The following is a 23,998-nucleotide window of genomic DNA, read 5'->3' on the forward strand; positions in this document are numbered from 1 at the left end:
CCAAGCTCAAGCCCATCAAATGTTGAGAGACAAGCCTAAGCCCAAGCCCAAGCCCAATAAAATGTTTGAGAGACAAGCCCAAGCTCAAGAAAATGTTGAAAGACAAGCCCAAACCCAAGCCCAATAAAACGTTGAGACAAGCCCAAGCCCAAGCCCAAGCAAATGTTGAATTCCTTTGTCCATACATTTCCTTGGGCTTGACCCAATCTAGGTCATTTTCATAACTTAGCAACCCCCTTAAACTAAAAAAAAATAAATAAATAAAAAAATAAGAACAATAACTTCATAGTAATTTATTTTGATTAATAAAGTAAGAAATATGGGGTTAAGTAATAATGTAAACTAAAGTGCAAGAAGAAAAGGAAGGAGAGTGAGAGAGATTAAATATTTGGATTAGAGAAATAATAATAATGATATAATAAGATGATAATAATGGGATTATTAGAATAAATTAAGAAAGAGAAGAAGAGTGGGGAGTGGGAAGAATGGCGTAGTGAAGAACCATAATGTGATCCATGGTTGAGGAATTTGGAAGCAAAGTTGTAAGAGTTGAGTCTTTGGAGCACCAAATGGTATCTCTAACATGCTGCATCGTCAAGCAACCCTCCACCTTCTCTCCTCTGCATCGTATCTCTATCTGAAAATCAACCCTCATTGTGTTATAAACTCATTTCAAACCAACCCTAATATCAAATACATAAACCTAGGGACGGGCTGAGCGCTGAGCTACTACGACGTAATGATGAAGAAGATGACAATATCGCCCCGAAACCCTAATGAATAAAAGGACCCACCAACCACAGTATTGCGCCTATTCCCCCACTTCGTATTATCAAAATCTTATATCTCATGCTCATGCATGTCTCTTTCACATTCCTAATACCTCAAATCATTCCTTTTTTCTTTTTTTTTCCTTCAAATTAAATATAAATATATATAAATAAATTTTACTCATCCTATTTTTATTATTATTATTATTTAATTATCTCTCTCCAATTGCATTGGTTGGTTATTAAAAAAAAAAAAAAAAAAACAAAACAAAACAAAACAAAAACAGGAGAGAGAAAGGTTTTGATTTCAACTTTTGAAGCAAAAATGAAAACGGGAAGAAGAAGATGGTGAGGTGGCAGAGACGAAAGCATGACATAAGATGATGAAGTGGAAGTTTCCTGGCCCTACGATGATATCACCTTTCATCCCATCCCTTCCCTTCTACTTCTGTACCTTTTCTTTTTCCTTGATCTATATTCCATTTCAAAAAAAAAAAAAAAAAAAAAAAAAACTGTGCATTTTCCATGCATGCCAGTCCAATCCGTATATGGAATACGTAGGCGGCACGTAGAAACATAAAATAATATTATATTCCAATATATAATTAAAATGAAACCAAGAACAAGACCAAGACCATTAAATAAAAAAAAAAAAAAAAAAAAAGTTTAACTAATGAAGTGATTTAAACATCTAATCTTTCATTAAAAAATATAAACTTAAAATGGTTAATATTTTAATTTGTTCGATGAAGGAAGGAGGTAGCACTAATTAGTCAACCATCCTAAGTCTTCTCTCTCTTTCTCCCTATGAATAGAATAAGGCATGACATAGCTGTCTGTTCATGACATGAAGAGCATGCAATAAGACAAAAAAAAAAAAAAAAAAAGAACTAAATGCATCCATAAATCAATAATTAGAGTTGACTCCTAATTAATAACAATAATAATGTTTACACACAAGTTAATGATTAGTTTAATCAAATGGAATGTCTGATTATGGCATACATATATCCTAAATAATCAAACATATGTATAATAATTTTTAATAACGAAACACAACTGGCTTCAAAACAACATAGACATAATAATTAAGAAAACTAATTTTGTTGAATAAGACAACCCTAATGATCCTTGCTTCATGATTTTCTATACTTGGTATTATCCCAAGTCCATTCCAAAGAATAAACGCAAGATATTAAAAACAAAAACAAGTTTTTTCAACATAAAATAAGAGATTAGTTCGATGTTGGTTTGATATTGTTTCAAGCATCATGAAGAACATGCACGAATAATGATCATGCGACTAGTTACACACATGTATATTCATATCATCATGCATGCATGTTTCGAAATATCACACTAACTCTTCATCTTATAGGTTCGTTTTCCCGGGTTTCCTCAAAAAGAATAAAACCCGAGAAATTATGAAAAAAAACAAACACTTTTCGAATCATTCGGTTTAAAATCTTAACGACGTATAGTATTCCACTTGGAAAAGATAGAAAAGAAAGCAATTCATAATGCATCGAGTGCAAAAGGAAAAAAGAAAGGGTCTCTTGGGATTGCATGCCATTGGTTAAAGGAATGAGCGTAGAAATGAAAATGTATAATAATAAAGAGAAAATGGTTGCGTTCGTGCGAAACAAAGCTAACTTTAGGCACAAATAATGGAGAGAAAAAAAATTATAATGCGTAGGAAGAAAACTTTTAAGGCAATGCAATTATTAGAAAAGAAGACATATAATAGTGGGTATTTCATCATGAAGTGTAAGGCAGAAGCAATATAATGCAACAATTATGAACAATTTTAACCCTCACACACTTCTAATGAACATTTAAGCAGTTTCCATTCATTAATTGAAGTAACATGTATGGATAATACCTAAAATTATCACATTTCAATAAGTGGCTACACCTATTCTAGGCGGCTTTATTCGATCTGTTTAAACTGTTTAGCTGAGAAGTTTTTTTTTTTTTTTTTTTATTTATTATTATTTTCGATTATTTTAAGGTTGTGGTTGCTTAGGTTGTTCGCTATATGGTGTTGAGGAAGAGTTTTTGGTTTGGTTCTGAAAATGGGAAAATAGCAATCCTTGTTCTAAGTTTTAGGTTTATGAAGTGGAATGTTTTTCATTTTTACTAGGTTTTGGGAAAGGGAGCGGTTGTTGGCTAGTGTATGTTTTATGCTTTCTTTTTTGTTACCACCCAAAAACAAAAAAACAAGCATCCGTAACGAACAAGACATGAAAGCTTGAGCCCCAGTTGTTAGAAACAACAAAACCCCAATTCCCTAGATTTCGACAAGACAAAAGCTTTTCATCTCAATCAAACCCATATGTTTCTTAAACTAATCCTAAATTTCTGTTTTTGTTGTGTTTTTCTAGCTTTTAATTTAATGTAAAATATAACCCTTTTCTGTGTACTTTAGTTGGCCTGTTTCTTTCATGTTCTACAAGTTTGATTTCTGGGTAAGAAATCAAAAAAAAAAAAAAAAAAAAAAAAAAAAAACAAGAAGAGATTATGTTGTTCATAAATACCTCTGATTCGTTATCCAGCCTCAGCTTTTTCACCAAGTACTTGATTAGTAATCGAACTGTCATCCTTCCATCCCTTCACAAAGATCAAATTTAATTATTACACCCAAAATTTCAAGATAATCACTTCTAAATAAAACCCACGTGCTAATTACTTAACAAAGATCCAATTTTTAGTAATGAAGATGAAAAAAAAATCAATACTTGATTCGTAAGTAGCTGGATCTCTGAGGCAACGCCGGTTGTTTCCCTCTGTATTGCAAAAATTAAACAACAAAATATTATACCAATTGCACAAAGAATTAAGATATGGGGTGTAATTAGATTCAGGTTTCTTACTGGTTTGATTCCGAAGCTTGAAGAGAAAACCAAATCCCGGAATGAGGGCGGCGAGGAGGGTCAATAACCCTGATGTTGTTGTCGGAGCTGGGTCCGGCAGCGGCGGCGGTGGTGGCAGCAGCAACTAAGTCAAGTCCGGGGTGGAGTTGAAAGGGCGTGGAAAAGTAAGGTCCGTATGGAAGAGAAGAGGAAGAACAATTAGAGGATGAAGGGTTATGAGAGGAGATAGGTCTAAATGTCCAATTAAGCTCGGGTGGCGGCTGAGCCAAAACCATCCCGGGAGAAGAATCCCCAACACTGGACGACTCGTGTCCTTTGGAACCGAGGCCGGCGGGGGACAATAAATCGAGCTCGGTCAATCCAAAACGGAAGCCTGGCGGTTGGGGACGATGACGGTGGACGACAACATCAGGAGTGGCAGCTCCGATGCTAAGGCGAAGCCAACCCTCGTCGGGGGTGTCGTGAAGAGGTCGATCTTTGGAAGCGGAAGGGGTTTGGTTAGTTGTTGTGGGATGGTGTTGAAGAGGGAAGAGATGATGATGGTGATGATGATGATCGAGAGAATTACTGTTAGAATTGTTATGGAAAGGTTGAAAATGATTCATGAGAGGAAAAGGGAAGGGCGGAGGAGGAGGCGGAGGAGGCGGTGGTAGAGGAACCATTTGGTTCATGTGAGGCGGAGGTGGGAGGAAGAAGGAGGCATGAGGGAGGGAATTTTATGTATATAAATACGAGAGAAAAGCAGAGAATATTGGGAAAGTGCAGAAGAGACGAGAAGGAGGAGAATGGATGCTGCAAATCTCACTTCCCATTAATTCTCTTTGTTTGGAAGTTTGTGGGTCGACACAGAGAGGAACAAACACACACACCAATAAGCTGACCTATATAATTCAAATCCATTTTTATTATTTTATTTTTCTTATTTTTCACAATAATATATAATAAATAAAATATACATTGGTAAAATTTAATTAATTCGTCCCCTCTCCACATAAACTCTAATGATTTTAGTTTTAGTTTCTTCCAAAGAACATTGTAGGAATGAGATAATGTCTATTACTTGTATACCTAACGTGAAACTCCAACCATTTTAAACCGAAAAAGGTTTAAGGATATGTATGGGAGGACAACATGAGGAAGAGGAAAAAGGGTGTCGATTTTACAATATCACAAAAAGGGTCCTTTTCATTTAGCTCACATTTTAGTTTGGGAAATTGGGGAAAAAGGAATCCCACCTGTTACACCTTTAACTTTACTCTCCCATATTATTATTTTTCAATCACGCATTCATTATTTTCATCCTTCTTCGAACTTAAATAACAATTATGAAAAGATTATTTCTTCGATCACGAATCATAAACTCAGCTATCGAGTAAAAAAAAAGTGCTATATTTCTCCGTAATAACAAATTTTAAATAGTTTTTGATATATATATATATATATATATATATATATATACATATATATATATATATATATATATATATATACATAATAGTCAGGTAATTACAGTTTTATTTTGGAAAGAAAAAAAACCCCAAGTCTTGGAGTTAGGAGAGAAGCAGTTATTTTATGGAGATTACGAAAAGTGAAAGGAAAAGGAATCCAGTGGGAGAATATTAATATTAATATAAAATAGAACAACCCAAGTAAAGAAAACTAATAATAATAATAATAATAATAATAAATAGGTAATTATTAAAATAAATTAAAGAAAAACAAAAAAACAGAAGAGAGAGAGAATGATAATGATGGTGTTCGTCCTCGATCCGAGAATCGAAACATACAAAACGACACATGGGATGGGAAGCATCAGCCATGGAGGCTGTCCTGTTTTTTTCTCTTTTCTTTTTTCTAATTTTTTAACAAATTAAATATTAATTGATTAAATTAAATAGTTATGGGTACGTACCCAAATTAACCATGTGCCGCTCCACTCTACTTTTTTTTTTTTTTTTTTTTTTTTTTTCTTTATATATAATTAAAAGTTTTTGTAAAAAATAAATTAATTAATATATGATTGTAGAAAATTTACTCATTTTAAAATTAATATATGTTAGGGTTTTATCTCATATATTTACATTTTTAATAAAATTTAGCTGGAGTAATTTAAAAATATATATAAGGCCTGAAAATACAGAGACGGGGCTAAAAAGTTGTTGATGAAGTGTTAAAAAGTTTATAGTGAGATAAAATGAGATGGAAAGGTGGGAATGTTCCCATTAAAGAAATGTAGGCTAATCCCTACAACCTTTCCCCACTTCATACCATATATTAATAATTATAATTTTTCAACCCCACCAAAAAGGAAAACAAAAACAAAATCAATATTTCTCATATTGGCCTTTAATCTCATCATCATGCCATCATCACTACCATCACCATACTTATTCCACACCACGCACACTCTCCCCTCCTCCTATTTATTCAACTAACACAACATTCTAGTGTTTCTGTTTATTTATTTATTTGTCTATTTATTCTTTATCAGTAAAAAAATATATATATATATTATTGTTCGTGAAAGTTTGAATTAGAGAGATTAAGAAATTCTTCTTTAACTGTAGATGGTCTTATGTGATTCTTATCCATATAAAAAAAAAAAAATATAGATGAAGATGTTAAAAATAGAAGAGATTACGAAAAGAAAGAAAAAGGTTAAAAATTACAATGATGAAGGAATAATTCAAGAATGAAGGTTGAAAATAATAGCCTAATTGTGTATCAAAGAATTAAAAAAAACAATGGTCAAAAAGTAAATAAAGATTAAATAATAATATTAAGTGGGGAGTTGGGTGTGTGCATGAAATGAATAAATGTGTGCGTGGATATAATGAGTGTGCATGTCAGTCCATGCATGTGGTGGGAGCTGCACAAACATGGGACTCCATATGACTCCTATTTTTTGGTTTAAATCTGAAAAACGAAAATATATATCTTAATTAGTTGAAATATGTTTGAGAGGCGTGATTCAAATTATTTGAAATTATTTAAAATTAGGAGGTAAATGTAGAAAATGAGCAGTGAATATGAGTGGTAAGCCCCACCAACAAAAAAACACAGAATCTTGTGATGGAGACAAGTCTTAGAGGCAAAGCTAAGATTCAGTTTTTGTTTTTGTTCTTCCTTTTGCCTTTTTACTTTCATTCAAGTCTGAATTTATATATAAATATATATAACGTTGAAAGGCTTTTTGATCCCTTCTCCTCTCTAGTGGGCTGTGGGAGAAATGATTAAAAAGGCAAAAGGGTTCCGACTTTCTCATCAAAATTGCTTTGTTGCCTTCCAATATAAGCCTTCATCTTTTATTTATTTATTTATTTATTATTGTTATAAAAAAAATGTAAAAAACAATTAATTATTACAGAATTTAACAGTATGTGATGAGATTGTGGAGTTTGAATCATTTATGCATCGAAACCACCGAGAAAAAGGGTATTAACAAAAGCTATAAATGTTTGCTACTTGTTGATGATGAGTGTTAAAATCATATAATCACCAAAGTACCATCATTTTAATTATCAAATTCGCCCTCCAAAATAGATAGGACTATGCATCGTTATTGTGGTATTGAGCTCGAGACGCACACTTCAACGCTCGAGTTAATGAAGTTTGTACGTACTCTTCCAATTGCTACATTACATTGCTTGTTGAATGAACCAGTTCTAAGTAATATGAACAATTTTCAGTAGAATTTTCTCGGATTTCGAGCTGCTGTCGTGTTTTTTTTTTCATTGGTGGCAGATTTGTCTGTTTTTTTTTTTTTTAATTAAAAAAAGAATAAAAGAAAGGTCAGAATTAAACTATCTATTTTATTTTTGGTTCTTGTAGGATGAAATGAAATTAAAAAAGTGTAATATAAAATAAAATAAAAAAATCGATAGGGGAAAGGGTAAAAAGACAGCATGGACGTGCGTGGAAAGTGGGACCCAGAGAGGGGAGGTGTTTGCATGGACGTGCGCGGGACGTGGGTCCCACCGGAACCTGACTGCGCGTGCAAAGCCGGACTTCATGGGGGGGCCACCCCCGGTGGGCCCAACACGTACTTCTTTCTTATTTACTCTTTTCTTTTCTTTTTATTTTTAAATAATTGAATTAAAAATAATGAATTTATACATTTGTAATGATTAAGCTGGTTTAATAATTCCAACAACGCAACGCAAAGCCGCTGCGTTTTTACCAAATTATTATTTTATTGCAAAGTCTTTTTTGTCATTATTCAGTTTCTTTTTATTTTAATTATACAACTCAATATTCAATACTTTATTTCTTCTAAATGTTTTAATTTAATATCACGATTTTAACCTAATCTATTTTAACAAGAATAGAATACCGTAAAAATATATATCAGCTCAAACTAATATTCCCAAGATGTATACATACGTGGGTATGATATTAAATCATATTTCTACATCCTAGTAGTCAACCATGAGAAGAAAAAATAAAAGATATTTCACAAATAGTGTATTAATTTATTTTTTGTAGAAGGATTCTGTTGTAAAAATATTAATTCATAAATTTTAATTATATATAAAAATAGTCATAGTGATTATATAATATTAGATAATTGATTTTTCGACTGTAACCTGGATTTTTTTCAAAATTTGTTTTGTATCCATATATATATTTCTAATGATTAAAAAAAAAAAAAAAAAAATTCATATGAAGTTCGCATATGTTGGGAAGTGCTGTGAAATAAGCGCGAGCAAATAAGCAAGCCCATTAGTAGGCCCATATACCTTTAAATGGGCCTTCGGCCCGTTTCAGTGTACCGAAGCGAAGGATCTATGTCCAAATCCATCTCGGCGTCTACGTGGAAGAACATCACTCTGTTCCTTTGTTTTTTAATATTAAACATCTCCCAGCAATACTTTTATCATATTGAAGGCCTATTAAAAGTGTAAATAAGATAGATAAAAATTAAATATTATGTATGTAGATGAGATATGTTACGATATTGTCTAATTAAAGATTACTCTCTAAATTGTCTAAGTTTAAGAAAAATAAAATAATATATATATATATATATATGTTTTTGTACCTAAAAGCTTAAAATAGTTTAAATATGTGAAATTATACACACATGCATAGGGTATTAAACAATTAATAAAACATTCCAATAAAAAAGTATTAGCGTTCATAATTTTAAATTGATTGTAACCTAGACAAGTCCCGTGTTTCCAGAAAAACCACGGGTGGGGCCCATGGAGGGATCCGTGATTGGTTGGCAATTGCCCGATGTGAACGTGTGCTGTCAGCAACCATCGTGGATATAGGAATGGCATGCGTGGAGGAATGTGATTGGATAAATGACAATTGAGTCACGTGTTCCTTAATCGCCAAGTCACCTGGGAGAAAAAGGCCACAAATGTCCAAATGGGCCCAAATTTGAGGCCCAATATTCGTCCAATTATGGAAATCACAAAATCCTCGTGTCTTTGCCGACACGCAACACGCAGCGGAACAACACTCCACCACACCAAACCAAAACCCTATCCGTTTTTATTATTATTAAAAAAACTGGCTTAACAATTATCTCGTGAATCATGGCTCCAACGGGAAAGTCGTGGATCTAAATGGAACTTCAACAATTTATTTTTCCGGGTCCTCAAAAATTGGTCCAATTTTCAACTATTTCTTTTTTTCTTTTACTTTTTTGCACTAAAAATAAAATATAAATACAAAGATAGTAAGGTCTCTCAACAATTTATTTTCCTTTTAAAAAAAATATTTTTGGTCAAATTAATAAAAATATATTGTTCTTCCAAACTTAGTAAAATTTTCAAATAGGTCCACCATTTTTTCATGTTAGTAAAATAATGGTATCAAATTTTTAAATAACAATTGGAATGAGTCCTCTCTTCATTTTTTTTTAATACACCTATGTACTATTCATTTTGATTAAATCAATTAAATTATTTTAGATCATTTTTATTTTTCAATATACTTTTTTATTAAAAATGTAAGAAAATCTACTAAATCTAATAATATTTCATAATAAATAAAAAATAAAAAAAAAGTTAAAGGTTAATCTCTAAAAACTTCAATTTTAATATTATAATATTATAACATATTTTGTGTCATTGTTATCATATCACACGACAAAGAGTGGTTCAAATAGCAACTAATTATTTTCTTATTTTAAAATTCATATTTATTTCACTTTTCCTTAACTGTATTATAAATTAATGTTCCTAACATTTCTTTTTCATATTCAAACAAATCAAATTCACACCAATTACTCCGCCTTTGACGATGTCTCCTTCTTATTTATCCATACTATTTTACACCAAACATCAATAAAATCCCCTGTTTTTTTTTTTTTTTTTTTTTTTTTTGTTAAGAGCTCATAAAATATCTCTAAAATTTTTAATATTATTTTTAATTTTCTGTCCGTTTGGGTGTTTTATTTTTTTTTTTAAGAATGGTAAGACGTGCTTTCTTTAAAAAAAAAAAAAAAAAAAAAAAAAAAAAAAACTTTAAAATTTAAAATTTAAAGATATTTAAAGATATTTTTGAGATTGAGATATAAAATTTAAATATATTTTTATTAAATTATATTTTTTATTTAATAGAAGTTAAAAGGCCTCGTGGAAGACGTGTCGCATTAAAGCGGTCATCCCATGTAGCTCGTGCCTTTCATTTACTATTTACTTTCAACTTTCTCTTATTTATTTAGTCCTTCAATATTCCGACTCTCTCCCTCTCTGTAACTCTCTGTAACGCTATTTTCCTCCAATTCCCTCTTCTTCTTCCTCCTCCTTCGTTCTCACGCCATGGCTAGGGCTACTGTCGAGCTTGATTTCTTCGGCCTCGAGAAGAAGGCCTCCTCCAGGTCTCAGTTCCACAACCTTCTTCACCGCAAGAGAAGCTTTCGAGGTCCTTCCTCCTCTTCCTCTTCTCCCCAATCTTTGTTATTATTTCTTACTTTTCCTTTTCATTTGCCTAATTCTCTTTTTCTCTCTTTCTCTCTTTCTCTCTTTGCAGGCATTCACAGCGCCATTTCCAAGATCAACCCCGAGCTTCTCAAATCTGTCATTGGATCTGCCTCCATTGCTCTGCCTCCCACTCCCAAGGACGCCAACCACAACCTTCTCTCGCCTTTGCCTCTCTATAACCCTCTCTTCAGGTAATATTACACAAAATCCTACCTACCTCAGCGTATTCGCGGTTCCGTTTCAAATTTCCTCCGAATTCATCGTTTTCGCTCCCCTTTCTGTTTCTCAGGCCGACTTCTGAATCTCTTCAACATACATCTCCGATGACTATCTTCTACAACGGAACCGTCGCCGTTTTTGACGTTCCTCGTGATAAGGTTCGTTCCGCCTCTGGATCATCGTCTTACGTACACGACTTTTACATCAGTTTTTTTTTCTTTTTCTTTTTCTGTAACCGATTTTGTTTTTGTTGCTTCCCGATTAATTAATCAATCGCTTTCTTTCTTTGTGGCGTGAAAAAATTCGTTTAGGCCGAGAGCATTCTGAAACTCGTTGCGGAAGGAAAAGCTGAAGCGAATCCTACGGTTGCAATCCCATCCAACGACCGCCAGCAACAGTTGCTTGCATCTCTTGACGGAGGTGATTAAACATCCACCGACTTGTACTGAACTGATATATATATATATATATATATATATATATATATATATATATATATATATATTTTTTTTTTTTTTTTATGAAGATATTTATACTTATCAGCATTTCCTTTTACTATTTTCATATTTTGTCTAAAATACATGCTAATTAGTTGCGTTTTTCAGCAGATCTTCCAATTGCAAGGAAGAAGTCGCTTCAGAGATTCTTGGAGAAGCGTAAGGAGAGGTAATGATCCCTATTCCCTGTAAACTAAATTTGCATACTAAGAGAAATCCATCACACACTGCTATTATTATTTTCCAATTTATTTATTTATCTGTTCTTTGTTCTTTTTGTACTTGCATTCAAAATTCTTGCTAAGCTTTTTTCCCTCGGTGTGTAGTCTTATTCTTTGGTAGCTTAGGCCGGTTTATTGAAAACAACGATGGGTGGATACTGTTGATTTGTAATAATTATAAATTGTTTTTCTAAAAAAGTAGGATTATTGTTCTTATATTGATTTCTCCGATTGTATCGCCTATAAAGAGCACGAGAGAAGAGAATCGAACTTTTAGTTGGAAGAGAGTTGAGATAGGGAAATTCCATTTGATAGCTTTTTGAGTGAATGATAGTATAAAACTTGATTGGTTAAGGCCTTTAAGGCCTTCCCTGGTTCATTTTATTACTGTATTTATTATTTCTGACAAACTCATTTTATTGTTGAAATATCCCATTTAATCTCTAGATAGTTCTTCTGGTTTGTTAATTGATTTGACACTGTTAGAAATAAAAAAAACAAAAACAAAAATCGTTTTTCGCCTTTCTTTTTTCTTTTTTTCTTTTTTTTTTAAATGAAAATTATTATAAATTTCATCAAGTTTCATAGAAATTAACTTCAAACTATTAGATTGAATTTCAAATTTATTGATAGATCAATAACTAAATTTTAAGTATTTAAAAGTAGAGAACCAAAGGACCAAGATGATAATAAATTTAATATTCAATTTAAAACTTTTTTTTTAATAGAAAATAGTAATTTTTTTTTTATTTATTTATAATAATACTGAAATAATGTGTATGAATTATGGAGAACGGTTGGGATTGGACCCTTGGAAAAAATTGTGGCAAAAGTTAGGGGTCTGTTTGTAAGAAGCTCATTTTTATTTTATTATTATTATTTATTGTTATTTGAAATGCATATACTTATCATGGTTTTGAATTTTGAAAATTCAGTTAGCATATAAAAAACGTTGTGAAGAAAGTAATTTTTTAGAGAATAAATAAAGGGTATTACACAAGTTGAAAGATTTTGTAGGGAAGTGGGTGGACGGTAGAGGAGTTTAGGAGGGTCAGGCAAGAAAGCTTCCCTTTTTGACTTGTGGCATAAAAAAACTAGGATTGGATTCAATTCCATGAAACTTCCTGGATGCTTCTCATTTATTCACATTTTTCTTTTATGCGTTTCTGTTTACTTTTACTTTTACTTTTTTCGATGGAATAAACAACAACCAAAGAAAAGGGAATGGTTAGGTGTGTATTGTATTTTAAGGAAAGCTTTTATATATTTGATTGTGTTGTGTGTACAGGTTGACTACGGCTTCACCATATGCCTTCCCCTGCCCCCACCTAACCTGAAAAGATGGAGAAGATCAACATTACGCGTTTTCTGACACAGACAAATAATCTCTCTTTCGGTTTTAGTTAAGAAATATTAAAAAGATTATGACAATATATTTATATATAAATATATAGATATAATCTTAATTTCATGCCCTTCCTTTTGGACTCCCTTTGTATAGCCATAGGCCACATAATGTTATGGCAACTTGTGGTACTGGGGTAGACTTCCTACTTCCATGGATCATTCCCTGTTGCTTTATTATTTATTTATTTATTTATATGCTACCTGACTTTTCTTTTTATTTGTTCTTGCCGGTTGAATTCCAACTTTATGGCTTGAAAGTTGGGATTTAAGGAATCAAAGTTGTACTGGAATTTCGGTTATTTGAATATTATTTATTTTGGTAGACTTTTGAAGTCAATTGGTAGCGGTGGTTATTTGAAACGTGATGTGTATTGTGTATTTATTATTGAGACTGTTATCCCCAAAAGTGGGTTCGGAAAAATCAGAAATGGTGGCGATGTCTAGAAGAGAGTTATATGTTTAGTGGTTTGTTGTTTTGTGCCTTTTTGACCATGTCGTTATCTCCTCCTCCTCCTAATTCAAAACATAATTAAGAACAAAATGAAGTGTGCTATTTATACATTGCATTGGATTAAGGTGGGAGATGGAGAATGTTGAAGAAATATGCTTTCCATATTGCCTCTATACTTGTCTTAAACTTCAGGCATAGTTCAATTGTCATTAAGATATATTTTTACTCAAATTCTCATACTCTACTCGTTGAACTCGAACTCGAATAAAGAAAGTTTGATTTCATCTCCTCCGTCCATTCATGTAGCCTTTCTTTGACCATCCTCTTTGCCTCCCACCACACACCATCCCTTGGTAGACTACCCTACTTTGTTCTCTTCCAACCACTTTGTTGGGTTTTAGTTCATAGATGTTGGCACATTGGACCGCCATAGCCAGAGTTGTTGAATACCAAATTCTATCCAATCCATTAAGGGATAATCATATCATAAGTAATGATTGGAAAAGGATTATTATGTGTTAAACTTAAACTTATGGTCTCAAATATAATTATCTTAATCTTAAAGTCTTCCAACTTATGACCGCCATAGATTGTGCCTTAACCTTAAAGTCTCTAATATGATTGTCTTGCTTGTTAGCTCGTGGTCGAAAATGAAGCGTTAAGCATTGACTTTGAATATAAGTTGGCACCAATTAAGAATTGAAATAAATAAAAGTCAAACTTGATGGTAATGTTAAAGAATTAAAGTCGTTAGTTCTTGAATTGTCATCATCAATGAATTTGGCTACAATACAATTGTATGCACCACTAAGCCATGATTTGGTTCATTTAAGCGAACAAAAATTGGACCAAACCAAATTCAAATATTATAGCGGGAGTAGCGGGAGTAGTGAGCACTCTTTGGGGGCATGGATATAATAGAAATGAGTGGTCATTTCAATTCAAATATTATTATGTTTTTTTTCTTCTTGGAGAAATGTGGAGTTTTATGGGCTTTTACCGCATAGTTCAAGTTTATTTTGTAGACCCAATCCATTACATCTACACTTTACTTGCGACATTCAAGTTTGCTTCAAAACAGTATGTTTTTAGGGTTTTTAAACCCTTATTTTCTCCCTCTGATTAACCAACAACTTTGGGTGATTATGGTCCCAATCAATTTAATTACCATAACACTGGCTTCGTTTGATTCGTAGAAGGAATTGAAAAAATTCATGGTGGAAGACAATCACCAGAGTTGCTGAATGAGAACAGGAAAGAACAGATGCCTGTGCTAACATTTGCAAGGTAGAAGAAATGGTCGGTTCAGACCATAATCAATCTTCCATAGAGGTCAGTAGTAATTCAAAAACTCCGCTAGTATTCATTTTTTAGGATGAATTATGATGGAATGGACTAAAACTGACCTTTGAAAGGATGATGGATGATTGAAGTATATGTACGTATACTCATTTTGATACAAATGATGAGCATGATAGATGATTTAGTTACTTAACTTACTATGCCCTATCTATGATCTATGACATGATACCAACTTACTATGCCCTATTTATGATCTATGATATGATATAAGACGATATGATTATGCTACTATGCACCGTTAGGGATGAGAAAAGAGCAAGGGTTTCACATTTTTATCCTTTTATGATGAAGAGCAGGTATAAATAGAGTCGTACCCCAACATACTTTGTGCATATGTTGTGTGTGGGATGTCTCATTTTCATTTCCATTCTAATTATTTCGTTACATTATTATTCATATAAAAAAACACAACATCAAAATTAAAATTAATTGCGTACGATTCAATCAGAGAGGGTTGTGGAATAATGAAAGCAATGAGTCGCTGTCTTCACGAGCAAAATGTTATTCCTTCTTCTTCGTTTGAGTCGTTGACCATCATCCCATTCATGCCTGCATATTTTCTGCATCTCCCACTCACACATCCATGGCGGCCCCCCCAGATTCCTTTTCTTTTTCTTTAGCTTCTCAATTCAAGCTTTGTAAAATATATATCCATACAATTAAAACTCATAAAACAACGTCAAAGGGAGGGAGAGAGGCGTATACATCGAGCTACGAAATTAAACCCCATTTGCCTTTGCTCACCAAATTAATCCAAAGAGAAAGAATCAATGATTATGTCAGAATTAACCCAAACACAGTTTGATTTTTAAAAAATTGTGGTTCGTTCTTTTATGGGAAGCCATTACTGTCCTCGGAACGATCGAAATGAACAAGACGACTGCTGCTGCATTTGGGGCAATCTTCGACCTGTTTCGGCACCATGAAGTACATGAAGCATCTCTTGCATCCGGCAACCACTAGCACGTCCTCCTCCTTTCCCGGCGGGTATTGCTGCCTACTAGCACCGTACGACGACGAAGAACACGACTCCTCGCTGCCGTCGTCCGACGAGCTCTCATCCGCATCGTTGTCGTCGTCATCTTCCGAGTATAAATCTCGGCTGTGTGCTTCCGCTGTCCTCGGATCTTCCGTTACTCTCATTCCGGTCCGGCAATTTCTATAGTAGACTTCCCCAGTCTAGAGAGTCAAACGGAATAGAATGGAAAAGTTAATTTAGTGTTCCCGAGGAGAAAATGAAACAAAAGAAACAAAAGAAAGAAAGAAAGAAAGAAAGGCAAGGGAATCCGAAATCCAGAAAGCTTTTTCTGAGGTCGTACGAAAAGAAAACTGAAAATGGCGGACGATAAAAGGAAGTATGAAATTAATTAATTCTAGGGTTTGGAATCCGAATCCTGGGAAGGGCGGATGGAGTCCGTATGGGAGGGAGAGAGAATTTAGAAAGCAAGGCATTAATCATAAAGACAAATTTATGGATTCAGAAACGCATTAATTAAAGATCGAAACGAAAGCTCCCTCTCGAACACACAATCATCAGAAAATTAAACAAAAGTACAAGACAACAGAATTTCCAAAGATCTGCCATATGCGCCCTTTCGCAATAAATGAAGGCAGGTTTAAGAAGAGGAAGAAAGAAAGAAAAAAAAAAAAAAAAAAAAAACGAAAGAATTAGAAGCTGGAACAAGAGAGAAAAAGACAAAGAGAAACAAAGCGAGAGAAGTGAGAGTTGAAATCAATGAAAATTAAGACGCAAAACACAGAAAACGAAAGGCGGTAATGGTGATCCTGACCTTCAAATCGAGGCATTGTTCCCAGAAAGGAGGGAGGGAGATGTGAGAGTTGAGCTCCAAGGTTGTGTCGAAGCGATGATGTTGATTAAGAGAAAGATGACGTTGGTCGGCGGAAGAAGAAGAAGACGACGACCTACGAACACCGGCCGAGGGGGCAGCTGAGACCAGACGGTGGTTGAGGGAGAAGGTACGGAAAGACTGCTCGAGGGAATCAGTAACCGCCGCCATATCGGGAGATTTCATCTGGAGGAGGAGGAGGAGGAGGAGGAGGAGGAGGAAGAAAAAGAAGAAGAAGAGATGAGATGGAAGGAAGAATGAGAATACGGAAAAGTGTATTAACGTCGTGGGATGATAAAAAGATGAAATTATTGTTTATTTATTTATTTATTTATTTAGTAAAAGAAAAGAAAAGAAACGGGGGGAAGGCGCGCGTGGGAGTGGTTGAGAATATCTCAGGTGGGACCCATATATTCGGAACTGTAGAAACAGAAATGGTGCCAGGTGTGAGTGAAGAGAAGAAATTGGAGCAGCCTCACGCGCGCCTCAAACGGAGCGTTTAATTTGTTTTCTTTTGGATTTTGGGCCGAGTGATCCGCTCCTTACCCAAACAAAACCAACGCTGGAGTTTAATTCAAATATTTATATTTATTCATTTAGCATTAAAAAAAAAAAGAAAAAAAGAAAAGAAAAGAAAAGAAAAGAAGAAGGGCAAAAGAGGAATTTGAGCAGGAAGGGGGGGGGGGGGGAATCTTTATTAATTAGGTTAAAATAAAATTAAATTTGATGTTTCTGAAAAGTTACGTACCAAAGTGTTTCTGACACCACGAGCTTCTCCCTGTTTCTGCACAAATATTCCCTGTGGGCTTCTGCCATCCGCCCAGCCCCCACCCCATCCAAACCCTCTTCTCTCTCTCTCTCTCTCTCTCTCTCTCTCTCTCTCTCTCTCTTCCAATCCCACCATTTCAAAACAAAAACAAAAACAAAAACAAAAACAAAAAGATAATTGTGGCCTACCCAAACTAAATTCCCAAAATCTCCATAAGACCCTTATACACATCCTTATGGATTCTAAAACCTGCATTCCCACTATATTATATGTCTAAACACTTCAATTAGATTTAATTCGAATCATTCACACGAGGATACGTAGGTAGAAGTATCTCATACAATGAGCTTGTATAGAACTAAATCATGAATTACTTAATCTCTCCTTATAAATTTGTTAATTGAAAATATTAATATTTCACGTGATGATCTTTACCAACTCCATCTTAATCTTGAGTGAACAAAATATAATATTTATGAAATAGAGGTAATTCATTCTCAATACAGAGAAAGTAGGTGAGTAGTTTAAATAATGAGGTTCCACCCTCTCATTGGTTTGAGAGTGACTTAGTTTTTAGTTGGATCATAAATTAATAGTTTATTAGAAAATACTATTCGTTTGGACTCCCTTATCCTCCATCCACACATGTCAAATGATTTATGCATTCTTCTCTCGTTCTTAACTCACTCGATAGTTCTTGTTTTAAAACGTCAATATTTCACTAAACTTGAAATCAAAGATCAAAACTTTGAATACTTATCTAATTCTCATACCAATTTGGATCATTCATTGCCTACTCTGAAAAAATATTGAAATTTAATTACAACTATAAAGTAGTGCATAAATATAAAAAAAAAAAACCAAAAATGAGTGTTTAATGCTATGGAAGGTGGAAATATTGTAGTTTGCTACTATTTTCCCAAATAAATTCAAAATAATTAGTTGATTGAATGTTCCATTAAAAAAATACTTTACGTGGGCTTGCGTGTGGGCCCAACCTAAACTAATGACAGCTAATAACTCATTTCTTCTTCCTTTATTATTTTTTTATTTTTTATTTTTAAGAATATTTTTACGAGAAATTTCGACCCTTTTGCTTCCATCGTAATTCTACCGTTTCTCGTTTGTTCTCCTTTAACAATTTCATTGACTTCCATTCCAACAACTTCCAGAATCGCCGGCCGAGCAGCACAGAGAAAAAGCTTAGGGAAAATGTCGAAGAACGATGAGCCGGTCGTCGGAATTCCATTCTATGTTGGTAATAACGCTTATCAGGCTGGACAGATCCCTCCGAACGCCATTTTTGGCCATCCCCAGGGAGTTCCTATCCACCAAACCATGTACCGCGACACTCCTGCTCCTTACTGCTGTGTTTATTGTGGAAATTCCGGTCTCACCTCCATCAGGTTCCTTTTCTACCTTCTCTCTATCTCTGCGTCTAGGTCTTTTTTTTTTTTTTTTTTTTTTTTTTTTTTAATTTTTTTTTTTTAAATTTTTGTCTCCTTTCTTTGATCTATTTGAAATTCTGTGTCTAATTAGTCCGGTAGTTGTCTTTTTCTGTTTTAACCCATGATTATCCCATTGTTTGTTTTACTTGAATCGTGAATTCAGGAACGGTTTTGGGCATTGAAATTTTTTACTTCGTTTGTTGGAACTTGTATTTGATTGATCAACGGGCCTTCCCCATTTTTGTCTTTCACCTAATTTTCTTCTTTAGGATTAGAATCACTTGTCGCTATTGAATTTTGTGGGTCGTGAAACTTTGCTTACATCATAAGGCAGGAACTGTCTGGTTGTTGCTGCTATGCTCTAACAATTAACTGAAATGATTTGAGTGACTTTTACCCTATATACTCAAAATGTCTTTGAAATAGTTGTTGCTTGGGTGTTTAAGTACACTTCTTCGTTTACATTGGTTTCAAAATCGTCTGACGCCCAACTTTACTGTTGTCCAATAATGTTTTACCAGGTTGTGGTCGTTTTGAGGGATTGCTGTTTGTGTTTGATTTCTTACATAAAACTAATTGGATCAAGGGCAGTTACTTTGTTTTCAAATTTGTATAAACACTCAGTCAGGGCGCAGGTGCAAGGTGGTACAAACTCAGGGGCTCGCAAATGGTTTACACCATACAAAGTTTTGTTTGGCTTTAAATCATTTTCATTTTTAGAAACATTCAAATTGCATACTTTTACATAAGATGCTCCCTTCTTTAAAATAGCATTATTGTTAGTGGGGACACTTGAAATTTTACCATTCAGAACTTATCAATCAATCTAATTTCTTGGTGTGCGTTAAAAATTAATGCTCTGTTCATTCTTTCTTCAACGGCAACAATGAAAATTACAATAATAGCATAAATCAAATAGGTTATCATGTTACAATTTCAGTTTTTAATGAGAGTAGCCTAAACAAATATAAGACCAAATGTTGGGATTGTATATACACTGACAAAAATGTTGGTACTCGTCTGTTCAAGACTTGCTGTAGCAGAGAACCAATATGATTTATCATGGTTAGGCAGCAAAATTTTGTGTATAATTATCTGGACATAGTAGATATAGGAGGGGAGAGAGGTGGATGTCGTATATTTATGTTAACAGTCAAATAATTATGCCTCTTCATATGGTTGTGATGCTTTCATGATCTCTGCAGATCGAAGATAAGTTTAGCTGCTGTCGTTGGTTGTATGATGCCATTTATGTTGGGAGTATGCTTTCTTTGTCCTTCAATGGATTGCCTTTGGCATAAGTATCACTATTGTCCCAGCTGCAAGGAAAAGGTATGACTATTTCCTGTCATTTTTAATTCTTTCAGTTGCTTCTTCTCATCTGCATATTGGTTATTTGAGACTTTGCTCTATTATGGATAATTGGAGTAATTAATGATACTATCATATTTCCTTAGGTTGGTGATTTTGAGAAATCGGATGTGTGTGCTGTGATGGATCCTCCACACTGGACACAGCCAAGCTTTGCATTGCCTGCCTGATTTTTACGAGCTGCTAGTTTATCGTGTGGCTATTTTGCATTGTCTGCAGTCAGTATTTGCTATACTCTTGTGCTATTTGATAGAACCAAGTACATGTTTTTTATTTGCTATACTCTTGTGCTGTTTTTGAGATGTTCTTGTTACAATTAGGGATAGGCAAGGTTTGGATACAATTGTGATAGAATCAAGTACATGTTTTTCTATAACTTACCGCTTGTAAATACCTTGTTCTTACATTGGCATTGTTGTTTATATATAATACCGCTAGCTTAGTCTAGAGGAATCATTTCATAGACCTCTTGATCATTCACCTCATAAGTTGAAATGGTATGCGTTTGTTCAATTAATTTCCCGTGGCCATTCACTATCTGCATCTCCTGACACCATTTGTTCTAACCTCTCTCAAATTACATTTTGAGCATGCACCTCATCATCTGGATGAATCAACGATGGGATTTTCTTTTTCTTCTTTATTTGGCTATCCATATCGAAATGAAGTCGAGCATAATAGATGGTTTGCTATTGCCTGCTTGGTTTTGAGGGGACTTGGATTCTGATGAGGGATGATGATCTGGGATCACGCAAGTAAACAATGAGAAACATCTCGGAAAAGATGGTATACCTGAGTTCAAGGGGGTCTTGCCCAGATGCAGATGTAGAGAAAGACAATCGAAGTCGATTGCAGAGGTTTTCAATCTGGAAGCGAAAGTTCGGCATGGGAAATAAGAGCCGGTCTCGATAGCCAAAGAGACTGCCTGCATGAGTATGCCATTGCACAGGGGGCAGCTTTTTACAGATCCCTTCATGAAGTTGCAGGCTGCAGGCAAGTCATCCTTGGCTACAGTACATGACTCTCCATTCCCATGTTGAACCTTTCCTTCCTTCCTCATAAATCAGGTAGAATTAAAGCCTCTCCTCGTATGTTGAAGGCGAGAGTGCAGTCCATTCCTTTTGAAGCAAAAGGAGACATTAGGTATGTATGTATGTATGTATGTTTTCATTGGAGTTTGGGTTATAAGTTAAAATTAGGAGCAGCCCCACCCACAACAATATACTGCACTCTACACTCACCGAGGTTTCTGTCTCGGAATATATTCTGTATAATTGGACTTACAAAATTTGTGTTGGCTATTTCTATAGATCAAACCCCTCCCCAACACCTATTCTCAGAGAATCTTTTTATGCGTCACCGTAGAGGACACTTCATTCTTTGTCCTCATTTTCTTCAACATACAATATGCACAACATTGTGTGTTTAGCTAAGATATACTTAGCTAAATAAAGAATGCTTATTTTATCGGTATAATTTAAAAGTAGACTTGTGTATGCAAGAGTAATACTTGGGTGCATCTTTCTCCTTCCTTCTTTTCTCGAAGAGAAATAATTTAGTACCCCTTTTTTAACTCTCTTTCTCTAATGCCGATCATCCCTTCAACTCTTCTGCAACTCGTTGACTTTGGCAATCTGATCATCCCTTCAACTCTTCTGCAACTTGTTGACTTTGGCAATCTTCAGCTTCTCTGAGTTTGCTTCTCACCAACTTTTTGACCAGAAAAGTTAAAGTTGAGAAAGAAGATTGCCAAAGTCAACGAGGTTTTTGACCAGAAAAATTAAAGTTGAGAAAGAAGATTACCAAAGTCAACGAGGTGCATAAGAGTGCCAACAAGTTCAAAGTTAAAATTGAGAAGGAAGATGAAGAGAATAAGGGATTTCTGTTGGAAAACTCTTCATGGATATTGTGAAAATAATAATAATAATGTCTATACATTCATATGTACTTTCGTTTTCTATGTGGTTAAGCACCATATAAAGTGGTAGAATAGAATAGAATAGAATATGTCATTTCATGCTTTGATATCAATGAATCTTTATTGTTCTTAATTATTTAGGCAGCAGCTTTGATGTGTAAAGGAAGATGAACTTTCTTTGTCAATTTAGATTTTTGCTGATGATTGATTTTGTAGGTGGAAAACAGAGTCAATATCACATATGTATTTGAAATGATACTCACACTTTTAGAAAAAGAAATGGATAAATAAGAAGAAAATTCACTTTTATCATCAACCTGAACTACCTCCTCTATTTTCATCATTTTAAGAATATTTTACTCTTATCAATAATTGGGTCAAACTCGAGCATAGGACCGAGTTTGACGATGATAAAAGCCTTCCCAATTTTCATCCTTCTATGAAACAAAGATTTTCTATTTGATTCACGTCTGAAGTAGATTAGGACTCGTAAAGATTGTATAATGACCCCAAAATAAAAATGTTACATTTATATGAAATAACGGTAAAAGTATGTAACTTGCGGTGTATAGCGTTTTTGTTCAAACTCCAAGAAACAAGGAGCTTGGTGTCTGTGGGACTAAACACTCGAGGGGAGGAAAATGGACAACTTTTTGCATCATTATTTGTTTTTGTTGCACCTTTTTATGAAGAATTGGAAAGAAAAATGGAGGGAAAACAATTTTTTTTTTTTTTTTTTTTTTTTTTGGTTGAGGAGACTTAGTCAAATCACTTCTTTTAAGGACATGTTTATCATCATTAATATCCTACCCAACTAAGGTCATTTTCAAATGGTTGGACTATATTTTCATGACTATCACCTTTCATTTTCAAGCAATAATCAAGTTAATTAGACCAACAAATAAACAAAATTTAAGAACAAAAAAAAAAACATAGTCATTCACGATTCGAGATGACTTTAGGATTTTCCTACATTATGATCATATTATCTACTTCTAGCTAGTAAGACTATCCCCACATAACAACAATAATTTTTCTAACATTTTTTGTCCTCACTACTAAGAGAATCATCCCGTAAATAATTAGTTTAGGGTTTGTTTGGTAAAGATAGAAAGTCAAAAGTAAGAGATGTGAATGGACCCATTTATGTTGGTGATTAGGCATCAAAAGAAGAGTCTCTCACATGCCTGCAATGTGCTATCACTCTCCTCTAACCTAAGTGGGCCTCCCTCTTCACCCCATCTCCCCATCTAATCCCCATCATTTTCATACTTCCTTTACCCTCCCAACACTTCCAATCAAATACAATACTAATATTGATTCATGGCTACCTCGTTTATTTTGGTCAATGACATTAATCATCACGGCAAGTTTTATGTAATCTTCATTGTCAATGATCAAGACAAGAATAGCTAAAAACACAACCACATGCTGAACGGATCAAAAGAAGGAAAATGTGGACAATGTTATTGTGACTAAAGAAACGAAACTAGAGACGGAGGAGGGGATCGATGTTAATGGTTGTGGAACAAAGGTAGAATACAAAAAAAAAAAAAAAAAAAAAAAAAAAAAAAAAAAAAATTATAAAGAGAATAATAAAATGAAATAAAAAAATGGAATAATAAAATAGGGTTGGGACAGGCATTATTCGAAAATTCCATTGGTTATATAAAACTAAGGAATGCAATGGGCAGTGGTGCTTTTAGGTGAACCAAATCTCAATCAAAAGATAACATAGAAAAGCACACTTTTAGGAGTCAAACTTTTATTCCTATTTTATGTTTTTTTTTTTCTCTCTTCTTTAATAATTATTGACGAAAAAGACCACCAAAAATAATAATAATAATAAACAAATGTCAGTGGTTTCTACACCTTTTGAGTATGCGATTCTTCCTACCACGCACTCT

At 34.0% G+C, this 23,998-nt stretch overlaps 4 protein-coding genes across 5 annotated transcripts; 2 read left to right on the plus strand and 2 right to left on the minus strand.

The window, feature by feature from the left end:
- Window positions 1-282: 282 nt before the first annotated feature.
- LOC111807513 (uncharacterized) lies at window positions 283-4,480 on the minus strand. The gene is made up of 4 exons (XM_023693260.2): window positions 3,644-4,480; window positions 3,509-3,556; window positions 3,308-3,380; window positions 283-637 (listed from the first exon to the last, which is right to left on the minus strand). Exons 1-4 carry the CDS (start codon window positions 4,312-4,314, stop codon window positions 452-454), a joined length of 978 nt encoding a protein of 325 aa, XP_023549028.2. The 5' UTR covers window positions 4,315-4,480; the 3' UTR covers window positions 283-451.
- Window positions 4,481-10,306: 5,826 nt separating this feature from the next.
- LOC111806489 (protein TIFY 9) lies at window positions 10,307-13,262 on the plus strand. 2 transcript variants are annotated; one of them, XM_023691829.2, is made up of 6 exons: window positions 10,307-10,522; window positions 10,631-10,772; window positions 10,871-10,958; window positions 11,112-11,220; window positions 11,406-11,466; window positions 12,807-13,262. In XM_023691829.2, exons 1-6 carry the CDS (start codon window positions 10,420-10,422, stop codon window positions 12,853-12,855), a joined length of 552 nt encoding a protein of 183 aa, XP_023547597.1. In that variant the 5' UTR covers window positions 10,307-10,419; the 3' UTR covers window positions 12,856-13,262. The 2 variants fall into 2 exon arrangements, with proteins under 2 accessions (XP_023547597.1, XP_023547598.1); XM_023691830.2 differs by having other exon boundaries at window positions 10,309-10,522; window positions 11,409-11,466.
- Window positions 13,263-15,035: 1,773 nt separating this feature from the next.
- On the minus strand, window positions 15,036-16,839 carry LOC111806522 (protein CURLY FLAG LEAF 1). The gene is made up of 2 exons (XM_023691871.2): window positions 16,529-16,839; window positions 15,036-15,917 (listed from the first exon to the last, which is right to left on the minus strand). The coding sequence occupies exons 1-2, from the start codon at window positions 16,769-16,771 to the stop codon at window positions 15,570-15,572; spliced, it is 591 nt and encodes a 196-aa protein (XP_023547639.2). The 5' UTR covers window positions 16,772-16,839; the 3' UTR covers window positions 15,036-15,569.
- A 1,589-nt stretch (window positions 16,840-18,428) lies between these two features.
- On the plus strand, window positions 18,429-20,636 carry GILP (GSH-induced LITAF domain protein). The gene is made up of 3 exons (XM_023691596.2): window positions 18,429-18,760; window positions 20,008-20,134; window positions 20,260-20,636. Exons 1-3 carry the CDS (start codon window positions 18,567-18,569, stop codon window positions 20,341-20,343), a joined length of 405 nt encoding a protein of 134 aa, XP_023547364.1. The 5' UTR covers window positions 18,429-18,566; the 3' UTR covers window positions 20,344-20,636.
- Window positions 20,637-23,998: the final 3,362 nt, after the last annotated feature.

Source organism: Cucurbita pepo, chromosome 12, assembly GCF_057944985.1.
Source record: "Cucurbita pepo subsp. pepo isolate OVF chromosome 12, ASM5794498v1, whole genome shotgun sequence".
NCBI classification, from domain to species: Eukaryota; Viridiplantae; Streptophyta; class Magnoliopsida; order Cucurbitales; family Cucurbitaceae; genus Cucurbita; species Cucurbita pepo.

Excerpts from the sequence above, each read along its gene's own strand:
- LOC111806489 (XM_023691829.2), top strand. The coding sequence starts at position 10,420 with ATGGCTAGGGCTACTGTCGAGCTTGATTTCTTCGGCCTCGAGAAGAAG. Across the intron at positions 11,221-11,405 it reads GCTTGCATCTCTTGACGGAG|CAGATCTTCCAATTGCAAGG; the intron begins GTGATTAAACAT and ends TGCGTTTTTCAG. Across the intron at positions 11,467-12,806 it reads TTGGAGAAGCGTAAGGAGAG|GTTGACTACGGCTTCACCAT; the intron begins GTAATGATCCCT and ends TTGTGTGTACAG.
- LOC111806522 (XM_023691871.2), bottom strand. The coding sequence starts at position 16,771 with ATGAAATCTCCCGATATGGCGGCGGTTACTGATTCCCTCGAGCAGTCT. Across the intron at positions 15,918-16,528 it reads AACAATGCCTCGATTTGAAG|ACTGGGGAAGTCTACTATAG; the intron begins GTCAGGATCACC and ends TTGACTCTCTAG.
- GILP (XM_023691596.2), top strand. The coding sequence starts at position 18,567 with ATGTCGAAGAACGATGAGCCGGTCGTCGGAATTCCATTCTATGTTGGT. Across the intron at positions 18,761-20,007 it reads TCCGGTCTCACCTCCATCAG|ATCGAAGATAAGTTTAGCTG; the intron begins GTTCCTTTTCTA and ends TGATCTCTGCAG. Across the intron at positions 20,135-20,259 it reads GTCCCAGCTGCAAGGAAAAG|GTTGGTGATTTTGAGAAATC; the intron begins GTATGACTATTT and ends ATATTTCCTTAG.
- LOC111807513 (XM_023693260.2), bottom strand. The coding sequence starts at position 4,314 with ATGAACCAAATGGTTCCTCTACCACCGCCTCCTCCGCCTCCTCCTCCG. Across the intron at positions 3,557-3,643 it reads CAAGCTTCGGAATCAAACCA|AGGGAAACAACCGGCGTTGC; the intron begins GTAAGAAACCTG and ends TTTGCAATACAG. Across the intron at positions 638-3,307 it reads GGCTGGATAACGAATCAGAG|ATAGAGATACGATGCAGAGG; the intron begins GTATTTATGAAC and ends GTTGATTTTCAG.